At 38.3% G+C, this 26,473-nt stretch overlaps 1 protein-coding gene across 2 annotated transcripts in view; it reads left to right on the forward strand.

The window, feature by feature from the left end:
* Positions 1 to 26,473, forward strand: part of KCNH5 (potassium voltage-gated channel subfamily H member 5) — a 264,043-nt gene that overhangs the window by 81,596 nt on the left and 155,974 nt on the right. For both annotated transcript variants that reach the window (XM_045554834.1, XM_045554843.1), the window contains exon 7: positions 1,805 to 2,231. In XM_045554834.1, coding sequence (XP_045410790.1) covers positions 1,805 to 2,231 — 427 coding nt within the window. The remainder of the gene's footprint in view (positions 1 to 1,804; positions 2,232 to 26,473) is intronic.

Here is a 26,473-nt window from a genome sequence, read left to right on the forward strand (position 1 = left end):
CTGAGTTTTTCATGCATTTTGATCGTGGATTTCTTTAGAGCAGAAGCAAAGGCATATTTATCTTAATGTCCCCAGAGCTTAACCCAGAGTCTGGTTATAGATGAGCTCAATAAATGCTTACTTTTGTCTTCCTTGTTCATGATTACACAGTTCTAGTTTTGAGAGCTTCCAAGCTTTCCGAACCTTCTTACCTTTCAACATCTCATGTCACCATATCGTGCCAATTTGTCTTCTGCATTTTATTAATTCTACCCTTTTTAACTGCCTGAAGTTTAGTATGTTTCTTGCTCCCCTAAATCTTAAAGTGAAATGAGAATTTATTTTCAGACTGTAAACGTGCCGTAATATTTGAGAATTGAAGTTGAGACAGAAAACTGGCAGAGTGACCCTGCTCCTCTTTCACTTCTGCAGGGTCTCTTGTTTCTACTTTTCTTTGTTTTCTTTCTCTGTTTTAAATTTTTATTATGAAAAATTTCAAACATATACTACCATATAGAGTATAGTATAACAAACCAAATGCATTCCTAGTCTTTTCCACTTTAATAATCAAGAACTTTACCATTGGGTGTGATGGAGTGTGCCTGTGGTCCCAGCTACTCGGGAGGCTGAGGCAGGAGGGTCGCTTGAGCCCAGGAGTTCAAGGCTGTAGTGAGCTATCATTGTGTCACTGCAGGCCAGCCTGAGTGACAGACAATAAAAAGAACTTTACCATGCCATAATTAAAGTCTTATTAATGTCGCATCTATTCCACTACAACAGCCAGTTCCTCCATGTTGATCAGGATTTGGCTGAGTAGGTTTATGTTAGATTTCTTGTCTAATTTCTGGGAGACAGAATTAGCAGTAAGGAAGTCATGGACTCGATTTGACTTATAGGTGATGATCAGATGAGAAACTTCCCCATCACTGCTCTATCTTCCCTCCCTCCCTATTTTGTGATCTACATCAAGGATACATTTTTCCTACCTCCCTAAGTGCCCTATTATATGCTTCCAAAAAAGTAACTATGGGACCTTCCTTGATTTAAGAAAACTCTGATTTGGATAATGCTTTATTTGGTATTTTAAGCTTCTCAACAAAACATGAATTTTGTGGCTGCTGTTCTCTTTTGGTTTTCTTTTCTGTGACTATTGCTAGAGGATAATAGGACTTAGTAGGCTCTGTACCCATTCTAGATTCAGCTTTGTTCACTTTTGCAGAGCTCTGGGAAGTTAGTGCTTATCATGGCTGTGGAAGGAGGTAGTGGAACCAACAATGACAGTTGTTCATTCTCCCCACATGCACACAAGTTTTTCCTGTTTGCTTGCCTGTAAGGTTGGGCTTCCTTTTTCAGGAGTTTTGCCGTTTGTAGCTATTGTAAAGTAAGAAATAAAAAGAAACCTTTTAGAGTAGGGGCAAGTTTTATAGGAAGAAGAAATAAAAGCTGCGAATTTATCACCCCTATTTCTACACTCTGTATATATTGCATTCGAGCAATTGTCTCCTTTGGTTATTTAGTTTTTCTCCATGCCATTTGTATTCCGCTTATGAAAATAAATTGAGTGTTTCTTATCTAATGAAAAACTAATCGTATTAGATATTATTATATAATAATTCACAGATATGTCTGTGTGGGAAGGAATCTGTACATTTTAAATATAAGTTTACCATTTTGGGTTTTTTGGTTTGCTTAAAGTCGGAGCTATATTTTATGCATGTTCTTAGTTTATAACTGCATGGTAAAGTTCATGAAGGTGAACCATTGTATTGTTTTCGTAGGTTTTTCTTTTCTGAAAGTGCCATGTTATTTCTTTTATTTTATTCAGGGAATCAGCAGTCTCTTCAGTTCTTTAAAAGTGGTGCGGCTCTTACGACTTGGCCGTGTTGCTAGGAAACTGGACCATTACCTAGAATACGGCGCTGCAGTCCTCGTGCTCCTGGTGTGTGTGTTTGGACTGGTCGCCCACTGGCTGGCCTGCATATGGTATAGCATTGGAGACTACGAGGTCATTGACGAAGTCACGAACACCATCCAAATAGACAGTTGGCTCTACCAGCTGGCCTTGAGCATTGGGACTCCGTATCGATACAATACCAGTGCAGGGATATGGGAAGGAGGACCCAGCAAGGACTCCCTGTATGTGTCCTCTCTCTACTTTACCATGACAAGCCTTACAACCATAGGATTTGGAAACATAGCTCCTACCACAGATGTGGAGAAGATGTTTTCTGTGGCCATGATGATGGTTGGCTGTAAGTATCTTGATTTTTTTCATTTTTAAAGAACTATTGTTGTTGGCAATTTTCCTGGCTCCAAATCTCTGATGGGATTAAAATGAACTACTTTGTTTTCATAAAGGGGTTTAATACACATTATTTGCAATTGGTTTCATTTTTATTCAGCCTTAGAAAATAAAAATGCAAAATAACACATATTACTCTTTAGAATGTAATAACACATGAAAAACAGTCTGGCTAGAGTGATACAGAAATCAGCATGGGAACACTGATTTAACTCTCTTCATAGAGTTGTACCTGACAGAGCTCTCCCGAAGAAACCAGAAGAGGTGGCATCCGGCACATTCTACTGGTATTCTTGGCAATGTGTTAACTTCCAAAAAAGCAGATGAGATCTGATATGAGAGACATAGCTTATAAAATATTTTAGATAATAATTTCTGAATTAAAATTGACCTCAGGATAGAGTTTAGTGTAGGTTTTTATGATTAAGACTAGTAAAAAAAGTTTATAAATCTAGTCTTCATTATAAAAAGTCTAGGTTGAATATGTGCCTGTTTGAGGGAATGAAAGGATTAGTATTAATAAATAAATATAAGCTAATTCAGCAATGAGAAACGTCTAGGATTTAGCGCGCATGCCTGAGTTCCAGGTGTCTTGAACGGTGTTCTTGGAAGTAGAATGCCCTCTAGAGGGGCCAAAGACCAGGTACTCTCTACTCAGACAGACTGGGTGACATCAGAAGACCAGAACATTAAGGAAATACATACCAATGAAGCTGTTTTAAAAGATCTTGAGGGACACTTAACCACCATCCACACCTTCAAGTTGACTTAGATAATTTATCCAAGCCTAGTTCTGATGCCTAAAGTAACCTTAAGATTGTTTTACTGAATATGTGGTTAGTGTTATTAGCGCCTCTTGAGCTTTTGGATTATAGTCATTAGTTTTGGTCTAAGCCGTCTTTTCTGAGATTCCACATTGCAAAGGTTTAGATTTTGATGTTGATGGGAAAGATATTGGAGTCCAGGGGCTTTGGCTGGCCCATAAAAGGTCAATGTCTTCGGTCTAAGCAGGTTGTTTTCATAGTTAAGAATGTCTGAAAGCTATTGGAAGCACTGATGTTAGCAGTTGTTTAGCTTCTGTTCTTCTAACATTCCCTTGTACAGGTACAGAAATAAGAATACACAGGCTCCGTTTGCTGATTTGAGCTTGCAGTTAGAGAGTGAAAATTCCATGTGATGTTTGCTCTAGTAGGCGGTAATAACACTAACCACATATTCAGTAAAACAATCTTAAGGTTACTTTAGGTATCAGAACTAGGCTTGGATGAATTATCTAAGTCAACTGGAAGGTATGGATGGTGGTTAAGTCTCCCTCAAGATCTTTTAAAACAGCTTCATTGGTATGTATTTCCTTAATGTTCTGGAGGCTTTCAGGAGGAAAATGTTCTTACACACAGAGATCCTGATGATTAACTAAACTGATATCTATATACCAAAAGTGGTAGGATGTACGGGCAGACCTGTGCTTTATAGTTCAGAAGACAACATTTTGTCAGATATAGTATTTAGTACTATACAACTTTTTATATTTATACAGTACATTTTGCCTGATACTTGAGCATAGTTGGACTTTTTATTAAGAGATGAGGGTCTCACTCTAGTCTCACTCCCGACTAGAGTGCACTGGCTATTCACAGGCATGAGCTTAGCACACTTCAGCCTGGAGCTCCTGGCCTCAAGTGACCCTACTGCCTCAGGCTCATGAGTGGCTGGGACTATGGGTGTGTGCCATGACACTTGCTTGAGATTTTTATAAAACTTTTTATTTTGAACTAATTATAGATTCGATAGAAGTTGCAAAGATAGTACAGAGAGGGCCTTTGTTCCCTCACCTAGTTTCCTCCAGTAATCACATCTTATATAACTATAGCACAATATCAAAATTGACATTGGTGCAATGTATGTGTATAGTTTTATGTTTTATCATACATGTAGATTCCTGTAATTACCACTGCAATCAAGATGCAAAACTGTTCCATCACCACAAACATCTCCCTCTTGTGTAATCTTCCCTTCCCCCAACAATCTCTAACCCATGAAAACTAATCTGTTCTCTATAATTTTGTGATTTGAGAATGTTACATAAACGGAATCATACAAAATCTGACCTTTTGAAATTGGCTTTTTCTATTTGGCATTACGTCCCTGAGATCCACCTAAGTGGAGTGTATCAATGGATTGTTCCTCTTATTGCTGAGCAGTATTTCATGATTTGGATACACTACTGTTTAACCGTTAATCTATTGAAGAACATTTTGGTTGTTTCTAGTTTTTGGCTATTACAAATAAAGCTGATATGATCATTCATGTATAGGTTTTTGTATGGACATAGGATTCTTTATTTTTTTGGGATAAATGCTCAGGAATACAATTACTAGGGCATATGGTAAGTGTATGTTTAATTTTTAAAGAAATTGTCAAACTGTTTTGCAAAGTAGATAGACTAGCATAATTAAATAAGAATCATAGGAAAATGAAATTTATGTTGAGTTGAAGGACACCATTTTTTACATTGTTTCTCAAGCCCCAAAGCTGGGAATCATCCTACTGTCAGGTGTGGGGACTAGATGTCAGGTCTGTGTTCCCTGGTTTGTGGTTACTGGTGACATGTCAGCAGAGCAAATGAACAGACCAAGCAGATACAAGCAATCAAAGTGCCAAAGTTTATTAAAGCATAGTACATTCCACAGAAGGAGTGGGGTCAACCCCCGTAAGTGGAGGAGACCAAGTTTAACAAGATTTTCCCTTTTATGCTGATTCCCTAATTTTATGTTAAGTGGGGGTTAGAATATTCATGGTTTTTCTTGGAAAAAGGTAGAAAATTCCTGGAACTGGGAATCTTCCCCATTTTTAATCTTGTAAGGCAATTTCTGTGGGTTGCCATGGTATTTGTAAACTGTCATGTGGGTATGATTTTTACTGTGTTAATGAGGGTAGGTCACTTGAGGATACTGTCACCTTACTTGTACGCATGCTCCAGAGACCCTCATTTGTGGCTTTGATCATGTCTCCACTCTGTGGCCTTTCTACCTCTTTCTGGATGGTCAGTCCCTGGAAACCTATCATAGACCAAATATCTGGTCAGTCCTTGGGGACCCCTTAACACATCATCTGTTCCTTCTTGGAAGCCCCCCTTCTGGTCAATTTGTTCCTCCTAGTAGACAAAGCATCTCCTAATGTCATCTATTTCTCCATAGAAACTCCTAAACAAAGCATCTGTTCCCCTTCCTTCTTGTACCAGCCTAACACTAGATTCCTCTGTTTTCTTCATGTGTTGCATCTATTCATATACAAGGCCTGCTGGGTTAACCTACATAATACATTTGATTATTTCTCTTTACTTCCATAGCTTACCAACCCAGACCATCATCTCTGGCCTGGATTTTTGAAGTAACCTCCTGTGTATTCCTGATTTTTTTATTCTTGCCCCACAATCTCTACTCAGAAGCTAGAGTGGCCTTTTAAAAGCAAATCAGATCACACCATTCCTCTGCTTAAATCCCTCCCAGTGTACATAAAATAAAATCCAGATTCCCTGCCCCATCTTTCAAGGCCTTACTGATCTCTCCCACGCCTGCCTCACTCAGTTCACTGTCTACCATTCTGCCTTTGCTTATTTTCCTAAATCCATGCTAGCTGTCTCATCTCTGAACACATCAAGCTCAGTCCCGTCTCAGGGGCTTTGTACTTGCTCTTCCCTCTGCTTATAACACTCCTTTCCTGACTTATGCCCTGAATTCCTTCCACTGAATAACCTCTCCAGAAATTCCTTCCAAGGCTACCCTACTATAAAAAACCACCCCAGTGCCAGTCACCTGTATTTTCTGCCCTTTAACCTTTATCTTCATCGTATCTACCAAGATCTGAAACCATGCTCTGTTTTCCTTTTCCTTCAGGATGTAAACTCCATGAGAGCAGGGCCTTCTGCTCTGTATCCCTAACATCTAAACAATTCTTAACAGTTCCATGCTCAATCTTAATTTGTTGTGTGAATAAATAAAGTTGAAGATGTCGCTACTGGTCATGCTGAGAATCTGCTGTCCTTGAATCCATCCTAATTAGGTCTACAATGAAGATACACGCCAAGAAAAAGCATAGTGTTAGAGTGTTGGCCCTGATTCCTTTGTGAGAACCCTGGTGAGCTATATTATCCTTTGGGAATGTGGTAGGTCCTTTAGGTGGATTGCTAAACTCTAAGTCTCTCACTGGGCCTATTTATATAAGTTTTCAGAAACTAGTCCAACAACCCTTTCTCCCACTGCACTTACATCTACCTTCTTACTCTACCTATGGTGGAAATTTTCTCACACATTCAGTTGAGTTTTCAAAACTTCATTTGGTTCAGAGTTGGCCCATTTCTTCTCTACTTCATGAATGGCCAATTATGCTTGCTAGATCTAAATTTCTTTTTCCTCTCTTCTCTTTCTGAAATTCCTGTTTTGATTTCAAGATGAAGACCTGATGTTAAAGCAGGTCCTTTTTTTCCTTGAGTGCCTGCTATCTCCTTTCAACACCTAGCAGTAGTTTCTGTTTATATACCAATTTCTGACATCTTCTTGCCTTTTGACTTAGCTTTTCTTTTTGTGCCTCTGAATAAGTCCAGTTTTAATAGCCAGAGTGTTTCAAGGAGATACCTTTTAATTTCCTTCGTAGTCCTTGAATCCTTGGTAATTTCATGGGATGTTTCCTTTGAAGAGAAGATTATAAAAAACTGTCTAGACTCATGAAGTGTCATGGTAACTTTGCACAATTCTTAAATTTATTAGACACACATGCAAAAAATAGCAACGAAATGTGGATACTGTAGCTGTTTGTAATTTTAATATAATTTCTTTCTTACAATAACACCAAGGAAAACAAGCAAATGAAAACAAAGCATCCGTATTCCTAGAGACCAATATGTGCTATTAATCACAGCCAGGGGTTTAGCGCTGTGTGTGTGTGTGTGTGTGTGTGTGTGTTGAGAAGGGAGGGAAAGGAAAGAAGGAGGTAGAAAACAGAAAGGTTCATGCTTTCACTTGTGCTAGGATTGTAATCAATCTGTGCTAGCTGAGAAGCACCACTTGTAACCTTGTAACTAAGAAATTTTCTTTTTTTTTGAAATAGGGTCTCACTCTGTTGCCTGGGCTAGAGTGCAGTGGTGTCATCATAGCTCACTGCAACCTCAAACTCCTCAGCTCAAACCATCCTCTTACCTCAGCCTCCCAGGTAGCTGAGACTATAGGCACGGGCTGCCATGCCCAGCTAGGTTTTCTATTTTTTTGTAGAGATGGGGTCTCATTTATGCTCAGGCTGGTCTCAAATTCCTGGCCTCAAGCTATCCTCCAAGCTTGGCCTCCTAAACTGTAAGGATTACAGGCATGAGTCACATGCCAGGCCAGAAAAATGTTTTATCAAAACATTGGTCAGGTGCCGTGTAATCCCTTTGGGAGGCTCAGGTGGGAGGGTCGCTTGAAGCCAGGAGTTTGAGCCTAGCCTTGGTAACATAGTGAGACCCCATCTCTACAAAAAAAAAAAAAAAAAAAAAAGCCAGACATGGTAGTGTGGGCCTGTAGTCCTAGCTACTCTGGAGGGTGAGGTGGGAGGATGGTTTTAGCCCGGGAATTCGAGATTGCAGTGAGCTGTGATTGTGCCACTGAACTCCAGTGTGGGTGACAGAGTGAAACCCCACTTCTAAAAAAAACAGAACCAAAACAAAACAAGAAAACAAACAAAAAGGTTGATGAAGACACTAGCTGCCTATATTCTGTTGAGACAAATAATCACTGACCTTAAATGATAGCCTCTTTTTCTGCAGAAGGTCATCTGAAATTTTTATACCTTCCAGCAAAATTTAGAAACTTCAGTGGCCGCAGTACCAGTTCCTAGGTCCTTTATGAGCCCCCTTTTAATGGTTATTTCTCTCCTAGGCCCTTGTTACCCTATGCTAAGTTGCATATAGACTCTGTCCAGAAATACAGTTTCAAGGTTATCCTCGATGATATCAGTCAAGTCTTCAAAAACATTATGACCGTGACCTTTCCCTAGTCCTCGTCACCTGAAGTTCCTTCCAGATCTCTCCTGTGTCAACAGGATCCCAGGGTATTTCCCTTACCTGCTACCTAGGAATTTCTTAGACTTAAATCCTTTATTTCTATATTTGCCCAAGGTGGAAAATCTTCCTGCTCAGATTTTTGAACTGCAAGAATTGCTTGGTTCTTCTCAGACTGTCTACTATCACACATCCTTTACCTCAGATTTGTCTTTTGTCAGTTTTGTCATGCTCTGTGCCTCGAGTGACTCCCACAGCTCTGATGGCAGCTGTTATTCCTCAGGGTGGTGACGTCCTCCCCATTCCTCTGTGTCTGTCCATTCACGAATGAATCCAGCTACTCTGCTGATGTTCATGAAATTCAGTACCAGGGGGCTTTTGTGAAAGAGAATATTTTTTTGCAGTTTAATTCTGTAGCAGTTGTGGAATATAGCACATATATATAAATATATGTATGTATTTAGATAAAGATGTGGGTAATCTCTTTGCTAATTTGTTTAGTAAATACTTAATGATATTTAGTGAGGCCTTTATGTGTTTTCTAATCCATTTTATTTAAATAATCTTATTGTAACTTTAACAATATTAGATTTTCCACAGATTAGCATACTAATTTTGCTGCTGTTTGGAAAGCACCTGAGTACACTGATGATTTGTCTTGATGGCTATAAAACAAAGGAATACAAGATGGAATTTTTCCAATATGATTATTCCCTTGTCTTAATGTGTTTCTATAAGTCCTTTTCTAATGATTTATCGAGAAAGCAATTACTTAGTTCCTTGTTTATTACTAAATTATCACATAAATAGAATTTTAGTGTATTCTAACCATTATCAAGAACTTTACATTTGCATCTTTCATTATAATTTTATAAAAGAAAGAAACATAAAAAATGTAAGTTATGAATACCTCATTACCATAAATAATTCATGTTCAACCATGAATTTCTCTCTTTCCATATATATGTATTTGTTTTAATACACTATTAAATACATTATTAAATATGTATACAGCATATGTTAAAGGGCTTTAAGATTGGACCTTAAGTATTCATTTTATCTAAAAGTATGTTTTTACTTTTTCCATTGTTGTTTGCTTGGTTGCTAAATTGAGGCAGCCTGCCTCATGTGGTATATGACAATCAGAACCTGTGCTGCTGTGATGCCATGCAAACTGAGCCTTAAAAAGCAAAACAAAGCAAAACTAAAAATTATAAATATGAAAATTGCTGAGGTTTAGCTGGTAGACAGGAAACCCAGTCATAATGATGCTAATCTGCAATTTTCAAATAGGATGTAATTGATAATAGCTTAAACAGTCTAAAAACAGTCTGTAATTGACTGGTGGGGTTTATAATGCAGCAGGCAAATGGTTTAGCACATTTAGAAGTATAGCGGGACCATCTGCCAGGGGGATGTGTATGAAGGGAAATGTGAGTCTCCGTGAGGATGGTTAAATGCCACCGGGGAGACCTAGTTACACACTGGCCGCTCAGCGTCATGCAGGGGAGGCCATCGCCACATTCTCTTCTCAGGCTGATGGGCTCATTCAGCATCATCTGTGGAATTCAGATAAAAGTCAAGCAGAGATTGTGGACATTGCCCTGACCTCTCCCCATAGGAAAAAGGAAATAAATAGAAGATGGTAAGGCCCAGGGATTGGGAGAATATATAATAGAATACGTTGGAGGTAAAAGCCTGTGTGACCTTGGAGAGTCTTTAAATCTCTCTGGGTTTTAGATTTTTCAATTGTGAAATGCCAGAGTTGAAAGAAATGACTATTAAGGTCCCTTTCAGTGCTAACATTCTGTACATCTAAGATTCTGTGAGCGCCTGTTGGTGGAATGAGGCTGGTTACTGGAGATGAGGTTAAGATGGAAAGAAAGTGGCAACACAAAAATTTTAGGGCTTTTCACAGATAATGATACCTTGTTTTATGAAGAGTACGATATGTCTTCTATGGACAATGTTCTGTAAAGAGTTAAGGGGAAAGATTTTCAGGGAATATTGTAGAGAAAAGAAAATATACTTTTGGAAAGAGAAGTGGTTTTCCATATAGAAAATAGCCAGCTAGGAAGACTGAAAGGGTTTGTCTAAGGGGAAAGGACTGGAGCCCGGGGAGAGGTCTGTACACCACACCCAGTGAGGCTTGGAAGGTGGTTGACCCAGAAGGATATCCAGGCAGGCTTAAAAGTGGGTGGTTGTCCTTTTCCAATATTTAAAAAAGTTCTTCTACAAATCTTCATATGAGACTTCAGATATCTCCGGTATAATATTAAGTTATAAGTTAAAATTTTTCTTGCCCTTGCTATTGTGGTGTAGGTAGGAAATGGCAGTGTAAACATGCTTATTTTCATTTCTGGTTTTAGTTTTAGCCAGATGGAGAGAGATTTAAGCCTAATGTTTATTTTGGAAACTGGGTCAATTCTTTGTGTTTGCTTTACCCCAGCTTGTAAAAAAGACTTTTTCTCTTTCCTTTTCTTTTCTTTTCTTTAATGAGCTGAGTAGCTCATGAGGAAAAACATTTTGTGGAGACCAAAAGTTCAGGGTTATAGGCACCTGTGTTCATGGTTTAGTGGTTTTAGACATATTTAAAATACTCTAGTAGAAAAAGACTGTGTGATGTGCACTTTATTCCCTGATTCTTGTCCCAAATAGAACTTGTGTCTTCTGCAGAAATGTTCTTTTCTACCCATGTTTCTTTTTATGCCTTGTCACATTTTCACAAAGCCTCTTAGATTCTGTAAAGGTTGAGTTTTCCCAGAAAGCAGCAGGAATTTTTCTCGGCAGTCTCTTAACTAGCCTGGACTCTTTGCAAGGATCTTGGTTTCTGAAACTGACTTGTGTCTTTGTACAACAAGCAATGTGCCAGGTGTTCTGGTAGGCATCGGTATTCAAGAAACACTACATACTTTTCAGCCCTCAGTAAGCTTGTGATATGGTGAGAGCATCAAAAAAGAAAATCACTGAACTGTCTCTCTCTCCCCCCCACTCTCTCTTTCTATCCCCATCCTCATCCTCATCCCAATGTCCGTCTCTGCCTCCCTCTTCATCTCGTTTTTCTTTATACTGTGAGCGCAGAGCTAAGACTTGGAATAAGGAATAAAGAAGGGGGGCTCGTGAGAACAAGGTCTGTGTTTGTCATGGTGTGTTTAGTGCAAATCATCGTCTTCTAGTTGATAGTTGTGATCATTGAACATATAATGAATAAATTAGAAAAGCTCAGCCTGAGAGGGTTTAAGACAGTTTCTAGGAGAAAGTGATTCTTGAGCTCAGAATACAAAATAGGTAGATAAATGAGGCAGGACTTACATAGGTAAAGGGAACATAGCATATGCAAAAAGGTGGGAATGAAATAGCTTGGCCTTTTTGGGGAACTCCGTGCATTTCACTTTGGCTTGAGTGAAAAGTAGATGTGGGAGGAGAGGAAGGAAGGAACCAGGATGTCACAAGCCTTGCATAGATTGATAAAGAATTTGTCTTTTATCCTAAGTGTTGTGTAATAAATAATAAGAATTTGATTCTTCATTGTGGAAGATGAATTGGAGGAGATAAAGGCTGCAGTCAGGGAAACCAGTTAGGAGGCTATTGCAGTAATCTAGGAAGACATAAACCAAGGTGTTAGGTATATATAGAGGATGGTATAGATTTAGAGTTGGCAAATTTTATTTTTTCTGTAAAGGGCCAGATAGTGCCTGTCTTAAGCTTTGTGAGCCATATAGTCTCTGTGGCAACTACTCACCTCTGCTGCTGTGGTGCTAAAGCATTCATAGACAATATATAAACGATGAGCATGGCCATGTTGCAACAAAACTTTAAACAGGTGGGAGACTGGATTTGGCGTGTGGGCTGTAGTTTTATGGTTTGTGGAAAGGCTGTGGACTTTGGAATCAAACAAACTTAGGTTCGATGTTTTTTCATTATCACATATTAGGAATTTATATCATTTATATAAACCATTGTCTGTAAAATGGAGATAATAGTCCCTACATTTCAGAGTTATTTGGAATTTACAAAAAGAGATTGTATGTAAATTTCCTGAAACATTTTTTTAAAGTTGCTATGGGTGAATGAATGAATGTGTGGGATACTGTAGAAGGAAGAGATCAAAAGGACTTGTGGATTTCTAGTAAATTCAACTGAACAAATGATGAAGCTCTTTTCTAAGCTAGGAAAGAAGGTGCAGTTATTACTGTAGTAAGGTAGTTCTTCTTCCTGCAGGTTATTCAGATAGAGATATGCATCAGGCAGTTGGAAATGTGGTTTTGGGTTCCAGAGATATGAGGCACAGAAAGATCTTTTTGGGAATAACAATGTATAGAAAGTAACAGATGTCAAGGAAGTGGAGGGTACAGTCAGAACAGAGCTGGCCAAGAGTAGACACTTGACAAAGGAGAGCCCAGAGGGGCTAAGAAGAGAACCCAGAGGAGCAGAAAGGAAGTATGGTTCCAGAAGGAGAGTTTGCTGCTAACAAAGGATGATAGAACTTTAAGGAGGGAGGGGGAACAGCAAGACAACTTGGGACAGCAAGTCAGGAGAGATCTGGGTGGCCTCAGGAGCCATCAGTGACTTCATATGAGTAGTTTCATTGGATGAGCAAGGGGAGAGGGTCGTGTGGGGAGCTCATGGAGTCCAGACCATTATTTTTTCTATATGGAGAATTTTATTAGTAGCCATTAACCTTGTGGAAATAGGTTATGATAATATAGTATTTTTCTTTGCCAATGTTTTTTTCTGAATCAACTCTCAAGTTCAACAACATACATTTAAATTAGGTTGTTAGATACATAACATGTATATGGAGTTTTTCTTTTGTATTATAAAAAAATTGAGTTAGAAGTTTTTATGAAATCCAACTTTATTCGAACAGATATTTTAGTCAGAGGAGGATTTTATTTACTGATGATTGCAAGATTATTTGATTACTTTCCAATAAATTTAGTTTTGGTTCTTATTAAAACATATATTTCCCGGGACAGACGGTTATGTGGTAGGTGAAGTGGTGCTCTGCAGGAAAAAAAAACAGTGGGGATTTACATGATTCTTAAATATGTGGAATCCATCAATTGACATATGATTTTAATTTTGCTCAAAATGAAATACTTCAAAAATTTTTTTCTACAGTTTGAAAGACTCACAAATCTATAGATAAATATATTTAGAACTTACTACAATAAATGTCATACCAAAGGCCTTTATGCATGGATTTAAGAATTTCTTCAGTGTGCTTAGAGAGGGGATTTTATCTGGAGCAATTTCTAAGCCAGCTCCTAAGTGACTGCTTCTTACCCAATTATTTAATATTTACATAAGTTGTGATAAGTGAGTTAGGCCTCCCTGGGAGGTCAGGTGCCAGGTGTATGGTTCTGGCTTAGGGCTGTGTGTGTAGGTAAGATCTTTGTAAGATGAGGACTATGTCCAAGTTGATTCTCAGCAAGTACTGGAGGTTTTAAAAATTCTTTTCAAAGCTAGGTCTGTAGCTATCCTTTTAGATCCTCTCTTTTCAAAAGTTAAACTTATTTTTAACAACCCCTACATCTTAATCTGTGGTCTAATTTGGGGGCCTCACTGATCTAAAATGTCCTGTAAAGGAAGGACACTTGAATTCATGCGGCTCGTTAGGCTTTGGCAAAGGAGGCTAGTCTAGTATTGACTCTTCTGATGAGACTTTGGTATGGAAGGCATAGACCTGTGTGTTTGCCTATTAGTTTCCTTATAAAAGGTCCCAAAGGATCCCCTTGTAGGTGTTTCCCCAACTTCCTTCCCTTACGAGAGCCCTGCTAGAGAATGGCAGCCCCTGTTCCTATGCCCCCACTGACACTCTAAATTCCTTCATCCCTTGACCTGTTGCTGCATCATGCCCTAAGAACCACATCTGGATCTACTGGCTCTTTTTTCTGTTCTGGTTCTGGGATTGCTGTGCACTAGCTGGAGTCAACTACACAGCGTGTAAACAGGTGCCACTAAAATACATGATTCACAATCTTAAAAATCTTTACTCTTTTAGGTCTTCTACCTCTCACGTTTTGCTGAGCAGCTATTCCTGTGAAACTCTTACATGTTTTCTTTGACTGCCCCCAAACCTCTGCCCACCCGTCTTCACTTCAGCGACCACTTTCCTTTTACTTCTCTGAAAAAGAGGAGGGTAGCTGTAGCAGATGTGCATTCCTCACACTCTGGACCCTCCCCTTACAAAGACAGGCTGGGGAAGCACCAGGCGCAAACCATTCAGGGACTTGTAGGCCAAAGTAGAGGATTTTGTACTGAGTCAGCTGGGAAGACTTTTAAGGGTTTGGGGCCAGCGTGGCATGATTTGCATTACGTCTTATAAAGATCAGTCTGGCTGCTGTGTGGAAAATACAGTGTGAGGGGTCAAGCAAGGAAGAGGGCAGACCGGTTAGTAGTCAAGGTGAGAGATGGTGGTGGTGGCAGTTAGAAATGGTTAGATTCTGGACATATGGTTTGGACCAACAAAATATGAGGGTATGAGGAAAAGAGAGAGTCAGGATTTACTTTAAGGCTTTTGGTGCAAGCAACTGCTACGCTAAGTTCAGGATGGTCATTTGTTGTGAGCAATGGGCAGTTACATATATGAGTCTAGAGTTAAGTGAAGTGGTCTAGGGCGTGGACATAGATTTGCTTTGTAGCCTGATGTTTTTCCTCCAGTTGTTTGCCCTTCTTTCTTCTTTGTTGTCCATCTAACTCTCTCTCTACTGGCTCTTTCTCATCAGCCCACAAACACACTCATGTCTCTTCAATCCTAAAACAACGTACGTATGTGAGTAAAACACTCGATCTTGCATCGTCTTTACCTCATTATCTACCGATTCTTCCCCTTTTGAGCTTCCTAAAGCCTGTGTCTTCACTTCCTTGTTTCCATTTACTCCCTATGGAAATGGGCTTCTTCCCCTGTCCTAGTGCTCAGAGTACATTTGCTAGGCTTCGTAGACTACCTTTCATCTTGTGGAGACACTTCTTTGGCTTCTTGGATGTTCTAGTTCTCCACCTACCTCTCTTGCTGTTTCTTCTCTGTTTACTTTGCTGAATCATGTTGCTTTGTCTCTCTCTTAAATATTGAAAACTGTGATACTGGGAACAAATTATTGAAACATCAAGGGCAGCTCTCCTGATAGACTGAGAAGTTTCTTCCAAAAGGAATGATTTAGTGGGAGGCAGCCAACTCCCAGATATCTCCTTGATCATTTTGCTTGATAGTCCCACCGTTAGAAATCCTACTTTGTGTGTCCTTGACTGCAGAAAGCTCCTCTGAGGCTGCTATCTTTTTCCTCTAAAAGATGTACATCTCTAGCCCCTATTATTAAATAGCATAATCAGCACGGACTGAGTTTCAAACTAGCTCACCGTCACGATGAAGAGAAGAGAGGTGCTGAGATTTTAGAGGAGGGTGGAGAAACATTTGGAGCATAGGGTGCTGCTTGACAGGCAGGGGTGGGAAGGAGCTAAGGCAATGGTGCCCAGAGGAAAGAGATTCTTTAAGGACTCTTTTTTCTTCTTAGCTTTATGGTGGGAAAAAATAATCAAGGATTGTTAATTCATACCACCTTTTCCCTGGTTCACTGCCATGAAACCTTTTTTCCCCCAGTCTGTCTTAAGTGTCCCTGTCACTCTCTACCTTTTTTCCTTTATTATAGTCTATAATTACAGTCTGTAACTGCTTGTCTCTCCAACTAAAATGGAAGCCTCCAAGGCAGGGAGCTTTTCTTTCTAGTTCAACTCTGAATCCCTAGCATAACAGGAGCATAGTAGCTGCTCAATAAATTCTTCTTAGAGAAATGAATGTATTTGGATATTACAGGTTTGAAAAGTGGGAAATTCAGAGCAAAGCAAAACCACACTAGTTCTCCAGACCTAAGCACTTTAGTGGTGGGCTTAAATTTTTATATAATAAAATGTAGATGTATGAACATGTGGCTGACTCTATAACAGAGCTAACTCAGTTTGTGATGCCCCCTGCCCCTCCCCCCCTTTTCCACTTTTCAGAGTGCCCTTGACTGCGGTATCTGTCCTGTGGTTGCTCTGGCCACTCTGTCTGTGTCACAACACAGTTCTGCATGGGAAGCCAGATATATTTCTTCGCTGCTTTTGGACTTCCCCTCAACCTAGTTCAAGTTTCTTTTGTTACCTCCTATAGTTCCTTCTATTCTGCCCACCTATGTTTCACTGCCCCCCACCCCCACGTTTTCTGGGAAAAGAGCTAAAATTCTAACAGTAAAAACAAAACACAACAAGAACAAGAAAAGCCATTTGCTGTCTCAAGGGCCTGGCACTTACAAAGGAAATCTATGCTTTCAAGATTATTGTTTTGGCTATGGGCTTTAAAAAAGTCTAATTTGAAACTCAAAGCTGAGCTGCTGTCTTTGTTCTCTGCTGTACCCACCCTCCCCTTTTTTATTTTATTTTATTTTAATTTTTTAATTTCAGCTTATTATGAGGGTACAAAACTTCAGGTTATATATATTGCCCATGTCCCCCCATCCCCCGAGTCTGAGCTTCAAGCATGTCCATTCCCCAGACAGTGCGCATCGCACTCATCATGTAGGTATACACCCATCCCCTCCCCCACCCCCATCCCCCTGAGTCAGAACTTCAAGTGTGTCCATTCCCCAGACAGTGTGCATCGCACTCATCATGTACACCCTCCTCTTGAAGAGTGACTGTCCGGTTTCCGTGGAAGGACAGCAGAGGGGCCGCTAGGAAGAACTAGGAATTGGAGGAATGGGAAATACTCTGTGTGTATGTGTTCCTCATTCTCAGTCATGACTGAGTCCTGGCATAAATGAATTTGCCATACTGCAATCTTCCTTTGTTTATTGGCCATAGAAGAGAACACCTGGGAATTTAAATGGTTTGGAAACAACTGTCTATACCATAGGCAGAAATTGATGATGAAGATTCTGTTCTATAGAGGGCAGCACAAGGTCAGGACTGTTTCAACTTAGAAGCACAAATATGTTTTTTTGTTGTTGTTGTTGTTTGCTAAAGAAACAAAACCATATAAATGTACTTTAGAGAAATTTGCATCTTGAAAAAAATCTCCCCTTCACTCAAGGGGAGATTTCAGTGGCTTTTGATATTTAACCAAAGCCTTCCTGTGCTATATGATTCTAACTGCTAATTTAATCATTAGAGAGAAGTTTCCAGGGAAAAAAGGGTGATTGTAATAGGACTTGGTTAATAGACAATATCAGGGAAGACAGAGCTGAGATGAACAGGAAGGAACTCAGGGCCTACAGAAGAAGGGAAGAAAATCCCAAATATTTTTCCCAACCCCTGGTTCTCCTGCTTTCTTTTTCACTTAATCTATGTGATAATTCAGATTACTTGTCTATTTTTTTGAAAATTTAATTTTTAGACCAAAGTAATACATGCACATGGTTTAAAGAGCCAAATAGTGCTATAAGGTTCATTTTGAAAAATAGAAATACCTGTTCTTGATGCCTTTTCCCATTTCCCAGGGATTACTTTCTAATAATTTTCATTTTTTTGACGGTATTTATCTTTTTATCTCTAACATGATTATTGGAGAGAATTTTCAGTTTTAGTCATTGTTTATTGATGTCCATCTTTGGAAGATTAAAATTTAATTCTCTTTCCTGTCCTCTACCCCTTAACTACCATTGTGTGTGTGTGTGTGTGTGTGTGTATGTATGTATGCATTTTCCAAAATTCTCTCTTCTCAATACATTTAGATCATAATTTTGATTGAATCAATAGCTGTTTTCATTATCATGACTATGCAAATACTATTTACAACTGAGTCATGTGGCATACTATGATTATTTTCCTACACAACATTCAGTTTTCCCTAGGGTAATGATTGTCATTAACATTTTTTTCTTAGTTTTTCATGTGCTTCTTTTTAATTCGTTACCAAACTCTGCTCCACTGTGTAACTCTAATCTTAACATGCTCACATCAGGTAGTCATGACTTCTCATCTTTGGAGGCATCTTTCTTGGAGACTTCTCACTTACTCTAGCCTGGAGTGGTCTCTTGGCCAGACTCACAGCTCTTAGCCTGGTATCTCCCTTCATCCATGATCTTCAGAAATCCCTTTGCCTTTCTGTTTGTGGAATATTTGTTTATTACATCTTTTTTGAAGGAACACTTCTTACAGTAGCCTCCAGAGAAAGGATGTATAAAAGATATATTTTTTTGAGATTGTACATGTTCAAAAATGTCTTTCATTTATTCTTACACTTAATTGATAGCTTGTCTGGGTAGAGATTTAAAGGTTAGAAATAATTTTATGGCAGAATTTTTAGATATTTCTCTTTTCTTTTTGAGTTTTAAGTGGAACTGTTTGGAAGACTGTTTTTGAGTCTTGATTTATATAAATGATATGTTTTTCTTTCCTCTTCTTCTCTGGAAGCCTTTAGAATCTTCTTTTGATTCCCATTATTATGAAATACTGTAACTATATGTCTTTGCATGGATTTGTTTATAACTACTCTTCAAGGCTCTGAGTGAGTATGTTTCATCAATTTGGAAATACCTATTTTTCACTCCTGAGATATTTTCTTGAGTCATTTTATTGATGAATTACTCCTATTTTCCTCCCTTTCTTGAAATTCTTATTATTTGGATATTGGAGCTCCTGGATTGGTTTTCTTTTCTAGTTTTTTTAGTCTCCTTTGTGCAGTTTTCTATGATTTCATCTTTTTCACTCTATGGTCTAGAAACTTTCCTATACCTCATATTCTAAACTTTCCTATACCTCATATTCTAAACCTTCTATTGAGTTTTTATTTCTGCTGGTCTATGTTAATTTCCAAGAGCTCTTGCATTTGCTCTGTGTTCTTATAGCATCCTGTTTTGCTTCGTGAGTGCACAATCTTCTCTCACTGAGGATATAACATAGTTTATATACAGTTTTTGTATCCCCACATAGTCTGTTTCCTTCAAAATGATTTTTGGTTTGTTGGTTTTGGTCTCTGTTCCTCACATTAGAGGCTTTATGCAGATGCCTGGGAATCTTGGCTGTCTGTTTATGGCTGGACTTGTGTCTGTGGCCTTAATGTAGGGAGATCTAATTGGGTTATTTTATGGGACATCCTCAACATCAGTATTTTTAGGTCTTTTCTATTGGGCTGCCAATTTCCTCAGAGAGGAATTTTCCAGTTTCCAGCCTGGAGAATATAACCCCTGAATCCAATTTTCTGGAAGCTGAGTGGGGAATAGAACTGAGGGTTTGACATTCAGTGTGTAAACTTTCACACAACCCCCCGTTTTCAGTCCGGAACCCCTGTTTTCTGCTGTTTCTTCAGTGCAGGGACCCTCTCCAGTCTTCTCCTGAGGTGTGAAAAGGGAAATCAGCTGGCTCTGTGGAATTAGGGAGGGCTGTGGGAAGGAGGAGTCATCCATCTGCTTCTTAAACAGACTTTCAATACAGCCACCAGTTTCAGCCCCACCTTTGCCCTCTCACTTCCAGGGCTGCCTGGGAGTGGCAATTCCTGGGGTATTTGGAGGTTCTGTAGTGCAAATCAGGTTGTTAACTGGCTTTCCATTTTGCTGATTTAAGATTCAGCTTTCTTGAAACTACTAAGATTGTCCTATGATTTCCAGCTTCCAAAATTTTGCTTATATTGTGTGTTCTACTGTTCTTTTTGTCCTTGTGGTTTTATGGCTTTAGACAATCCATTTACTGTTATTTTGTGGGGTTTTGAGAGGAAAGAGAGGCACATACATGTTGCCAATCCTCTATCTTTGGCTGAGTGTGTCTGTCTTTTTGCATGGTTCTGTTAGTTCTACTGGTTCTTGCTTCTTTGTATTTGTTCGTTATTCAGTTACACAGCTCTTGATGAAAACATTCCCACTGCTATTTACTGTTTGTCTCAGGCTACTTGTCAGTGGGGAATATCCCAACCTTGCTAAACCCATCAGTGGCTCATTGCTTTAATATCTATCTGTCTCCTTAACCTGTAAGGCTACTGCACTGTCTGCTTGGCTTCTCAGCTATTCTGCATGGTCCATGCTGTCTGGAAGCCCCGTGCTGTTATACGCAACCTCCACTTAAATCATTCTCACTAGGCTTTGTCTGATACTACATCATTCCTCAAGCTCGTCTCCAGCACAGCATCTTTCCCCAACCCCTTAAATACATGGAGTAGCCCTGTAAAAATGATCAAACACTCTGTATCATTAATTAGGTAGGTTGAGTCAGGGGTTTAACCTTTTCATGTAGGGTTATACTTTAGATTTAAAGGAAGGCATGAGATTTACCAGCATCATGAATAAAAGGTGGACCTAAATATCTTCAATTTCTTAAAGTCAAGATTCTGTTACACTCTTTGGACTAGAAGTGGTCAGCAGCAATAAAGGAGTGGGAGGAACAACCACTCTCAGTACTAGGAGCTAAATTGAAATCAATCGGGGATAAAACTCCTCTTTTATCAGCTTTTAATAAACAGCATTCTATAGTCCATAGGGAATTCAGCACAATACTATTTGGATTTTCTTGATAAACCTGTTATAGGTGTTTTTCAGTTTGTGTTTGGGCTGAAGAGTTGTCAGCTAGAATAGTTCACTTGAGGCAGCCAGTGTAGGATCAGAATGTATGTGCTTTGATGAAAGCTATTTTTCAGTTAAAATCAGTGGGATTCCTGTGAAGCTGTATCTTGTGAGCATTGTTATGTAAGGACTGCCTTTAAAATCTGTGGTTTGAGTCTCAAGTAAATAGATTTATAGAGTATGGGTCTGCTGGCTGAGCAGGAATGAAAATGAAATGTTTTCTTGTTGTGGTACTTGGAATTTTTATGTTGGCAGGTAGAACTTTACCTACAGAAATTTTAAATAGGGGAAAGCTGACTAATAAAAATCACCATGATTAGTGGTAAAAAGACAGTTTTAAAAGCATCATGATTAAAGGCTGTATCCTCATTATAAATCGAACAAGCAGAGTATCTGGAATAGAGTGAAGAAAGGAGGACATGGGATGGGATGAAGTTAGAAAGGTAATGGGACCAGAGTATGCAGGACCCTGGTGACCTTTCTTTTTTTTTTTTACTTCTGTGGATGGAAAGTCATAGAGTGTTCAGAGTAGAAAATGATGTGATCTGACATTTTAACAGGGTCACTCTGACTGTTATGTCAAAAGTAAACTCTAGGATGATAAAGTGGGGAAAGACATTTCAGGGAGGCTATTGCAATAAGCTTAGCAAGGGATGATGATGGCTTGGACTAAGATAGCAGCATTGGAGACAGCAAGAAGTGGTGAGACTCTGGTTACTTTTTGAGGATAGAGGATTTTCTCACATCAGATGTAGGGGGTCAAAGTAAGAGAGACATCAAGGGTGACTCTAAGATTTTTTTGGTCTATACATCTCTAAGGATGGGAAAGGATTTGGGGAAAGCAAGAGTTTTTTGTGGGAAGGGATGCATTAGAATTAAGAGTTAAGGTTTGATAAGTCACTTTAAGTTTGAGGTGCTTGCTAGGCATACAAGGGCAGCTGTTCAGTAGGCAGTTTAATAGACAACTCTGGATTTCAGGGGCGAGATCCTGGCCAAAAACATACATTTGGGAATTGTTGGTATGGAGTTGATACTTAAAGTCATGAGATTGCTTGAACCTTCCTTGAGATTGTGGGTGGTGAAGAGGTTAAACACTAAGTCCTGGTGCATTCCAAAATTTAGTGGTCAGTAAGATTTTCTGTCTCTGAATTAGACTACTCTAGGTACCTCATTATAAGTGGAGTAATATAGTATTTGTATGAATACAGACTTAACATAATGTCCTCACGTTTCATCTATGTTGTAGCATGTTTCAGAATTTCCTCTGTTTTTAAGAGTGAATAATATTCCCTTGTATGTATATATCACATTTTGTTTATCCATTCATCTGTTGGTGGACACTTGGGTTGCTTCCACATTTTAGCTATTATTAATAATGCTGCAATGAACATGGATCTATAAATATCTCCTTGGGACCCTGCTTTCAATTCTTTGGGCTGTATACCCAGAAGTGAAATTGCTGGCTCATATGGTAGCTCTGTTTTGAATTTTGTGAGGAACCACCATGCTGTGTTCCTGCCTGTGCATTTTACATACTGCCAGTAGCGTACAAGGGTTCCAGTTACCCCACATCCTTGCCAATACTTTTTATTTTCTGTTTTTTTTAATAGTAAACATCCTAATGGTGTGAGGTGGTATCTCATCATAGTTTTGATTTTCATTTTTCTAGTGATTAGTGATGTTGAGCATCTTTTCATATGATTATTGGCTTTTGTATATGTTCTTTGGATAAAGGTCTATTTAAGTCCTTTGCCCATTTTCGAATCTGGTCTTACTTTTTGGTTGTTGAGTTTTTGTTTTCTTTTTAAATCAGTTTGTCCCCTGTTGGGCTTATGTCCTCTCTTGCAGTGCTCGTTATAATCTATAATCTGGTCTGATTATCATTCTGTGTGAAATGGAAGACAGGCAGAGCAAGAGTAGAGGACTTATGGCGCCTCTGTGTTATCCATCAACACTGACCCAGAGTCACAGAAGCAGGTGCTAGGGACTGAATTGTGCAACCCCCCAAATTTATGTGTTTGAATATTCAAAATCAGAGCCCTTAACCCTTCATGTGACTGCATTGGAGATAGGGTCTTTAAGGAGATAATTAAGATTAAATGGGGTTGAATGAGGGTGGAGCCCTGATCCAATGGATCTGGTGTCCTTATAGGAGGAAGACACACAGGACTCTCTCTACACCATGTAAAGACACAGTGAGAAGGTGGCTGTCTGCAAGCTGGAAAGAGAGCTCTCACCAGAACCTTACCACGCTGGCACCCTGCTCCCAGACTTTCAGCCTCTAGAACTGTGAAAAGTAAATTTCTGTTGTTCAAGCCACTCAGTCTTTTTATTGTGGCAGCCTGAGCAGACTAAGACAGCAGGGCTTTTCTTTCTTTCTCCCTTTTGTTGTTCTTAGCAATTTTTTTTTTTTTTTTGCAAGTGTTCTTTTGGGACTTTGGCTTTTCTGATAATTTATAACAGTTAACCATATACATAGAAAAAAAAATTCCCCATTTATGCTTTGAGACCCTGGCAACTTCTTTAACTAAATCTGACATAGTACTTTGAGCTAAAGACCACCTAAAAGCTTCATGAATTTATCAGAGCAATGAAGAAGGTACACTCCTAATTTATTCGGCTCCTAAGCACTGATTCCTGTAATTCCCTAGAGCTGATGTGAGCCTACCGCTTTGCCTTCTTGCATCCTTTTCTTTCCTCTCTTCCCTTATTTTCCTTCTGTACCATCTACTTGCAATATTTCCTACCTGGGACAATTTGAAATGTTTACCATGTAGTATTTTAGGGTACATGAAATATTCATCCAGTATCAATCCGTATGTAGCCTTTGTCATTTTTAAAGCTTGTGACTGTCTATAGTGACAAGAAGAAAACCTTATCAATGCCTCTGCTTTATGCATTGACAAAAAATGCCATTACCTTCAAGGACTTTTCTCTGATTGTTCTGGATCATATTTTTCTTAATGTGGGAATTTCATTCTTCTTAAATATTATGTCAGATCACACTCAAATCTTAAACTATTATTTATAGTCTGTAGAAATCTATAAAGTCTTACTTCAGATTACAGAATTATGTCTGTGAGGGTTGATTGGAGGCCGCATTGTGGCCATGTGATCCAGACAGTGGCCCATACCTGTCGTGTAGGCACAGAGAAGAATGGCTATACACTGGGAATTTAAGGTTAACAGAAATCAGGTATATGTGCCAGGCGTGGTGGAAGGAGGTTAGTTAATATTTTATTTCGATGTCTTCTACCTGTAAAACGTAGAATGAATATGTACCTATATCTTTATAGAACATTATATATTATATTGTAGATTAATATAGATTTTAGGTTGAACACAAATCTAATGTTGAAGAATATTCATTGTGATAGTCAAGGGAAAAAATAAATCACTATATTTCCAGAGAATTTTCAAAGAGAAGGAAACATTGAGATGAACAGTTAAATATGCAAGCCTCAGTTACACAAAAGAAAGACCATATGGTTTAATGCCATACATTAGTTTGTTTTAAACCCTTTGTAGTTTATTTTCCATTTAAAATGAATGTGTGCCTTAATTAGTTTGGAAGTGGGCTAGGGAGACATATGTCTTTTGGTTAAATAGTAATTTAGATGGTATTCTCTCTCCTAGGCTTGGTGATAGATCTAAATTCTGGTTAACCAACAAAATGTGGTCCATATAGACCAGGCCAACCAATCCTGTTTTTTGTTTGTTTGTTTATTTTTTATAGCTTTATTGAACTGTGAATGAAAAACAGAAATTGTGTATATTTAAGGTGGACAACTTGATATCTTGACATATGTGTACATTGTTAAGGGAGTAACACAGTGAAGCTAATTATCGTATCTGTTACCTCACAGTTACCTTTTGTGTGTATTTATGTGGTGAGAATTCTTAATTTTTTAGCAAACTTAAAGCATACAATACATTATTAACTTATAGCCACCATGCTGTACATTAGGTCTTCAGAACTTATTTATTTTCTAACTGAAAGTTTGTACCCTTTGATCAAATCTCCCCATGTCTCCCCTTCCCCAGCTCCTAGTAACCACCCTTCTACTCTCTGTTTCTGTGAGTTTGATGTTTTTAGATTCCACATATAAGTGAGATCATGCAGCATTTGTCTTTCTGTGCCTGGCTTATTTCATTTAGCATGATGTCCTCTGGGTTCATCCATGTTGTTGCAAATGGTAGGATTTCCTTTTTTGTTTTTTTTAAGTCCAAATAATATGTATATATCTCTCACATGATGCCTCTAGCTTTTTACTTTTTGCCCAAGATTGCTTTAGCTATTCAGGGTTTTTTGTAGGTCATATGAATATTAGAATTGTTTTTGTATTTCCATGAAAAATATCATTGGAATTTTGATAGGGATTACATTGAATCTGATCTATAGATTGCTTTTGGTGGACATTTTGACAATATTAATTCTTTCAATCTGTGAACATGGGATGTAATTCCATTTATTTGCATCTTCATCAATTTCTTTTATCAGTATTTTATAGTTTACAGTGTTCAGATCTTTTACTTGGTTAAATTTATTCCTAGGAATTTTATTCTTTTTGATGCCATTGTAACTAAGATTGTTTTCTTAATTTCTGTTTTGGATAGTTTGTTGTTAATATATAGAAACACAACTGATTTTTGTATGTTGATTTTGTATCCTACAACTTTACTGAATTTATTAGTTTTAAAAGTTTTTTGGTGGAGTCTTTAGGGTTTTCTATGTATAAGATCATTTTGTCTATAAACAGAGACAATTTTATTTCTTCCTTTCCAATTTGAATGTCTTTTATTTCTTTTTCTTGCCTAAGTGCTCTGGTTAAGACTTCCAGTATTATATTGAGTAGAAGTGATGAGACTGAGTATCCTTGTCTTATTCCTGATACTACAGAAAAAAGCTTTCAGCTTGTCACCATTGAGTATGATGTTAACTATGGGCCTGTCATATATAGCCTTTATTATCTCGAGATGCATTCTTTCCATTCACAATTGTTTTGAGAGTTTTCATCATGAAAGTTGTTGTCAAATGCTTTCTCTGCATCTATTGAAATGATCATATGATTTTTATCTCTTATTCTGTTAATGTGGTATATTACATTTATTGATTTGTGTGTGTTGAACCATCCTGGCATCCTAGAAGTAAATTCTACTTCATCATGATGTATTATCCCTTTAATGTGTTGTTTTTTTAAATTTTTTTTTAATTTTAGCATATTGCGGGGGTACAAATGTTTAGGTTACATATATTGCTGATAAACAAATTCACCAAAGTCTCAGGTTACAAAATCAATGTACAGAAATCAGTAGCATTCCTATACACCAACAACAGTCAAACTGAGAACCAACTCAAAGACTTAATACCCTTCACAGTAGCAACAAAGAAAATTAATGTGCTGTTGAATTCAGTTTGCTGGTATTTTCTTCAGGGTTTTTACATCTATGTTCATTATGGATAGTAGGCACAACCAAAACTTAACGTGTTGAAAATGTGCTTTATTTTTTTTTCCTTATTACACTTTGCTTAACTGAAAACAAAGACTTTCTAAGTGTTCATTTAACTATTAATCATAAAGTCAAATGCTTATTTGACATAATTCACATATATATATCTACTATATAATA

Source organism: Lemur catta, chromosome 1 (assembly GCF_020740605.2).
Source record: "Lemur catta isolate mLemCat1 chromosome 1, mLemCat1.pri, whole genome shotgun sequence".
NCBI classification, from domain to species: Eukaryota; Metazoa; Chordata; class Mammalia; order Primates; family Lemuridae; genus Lemur; species Lemur catta.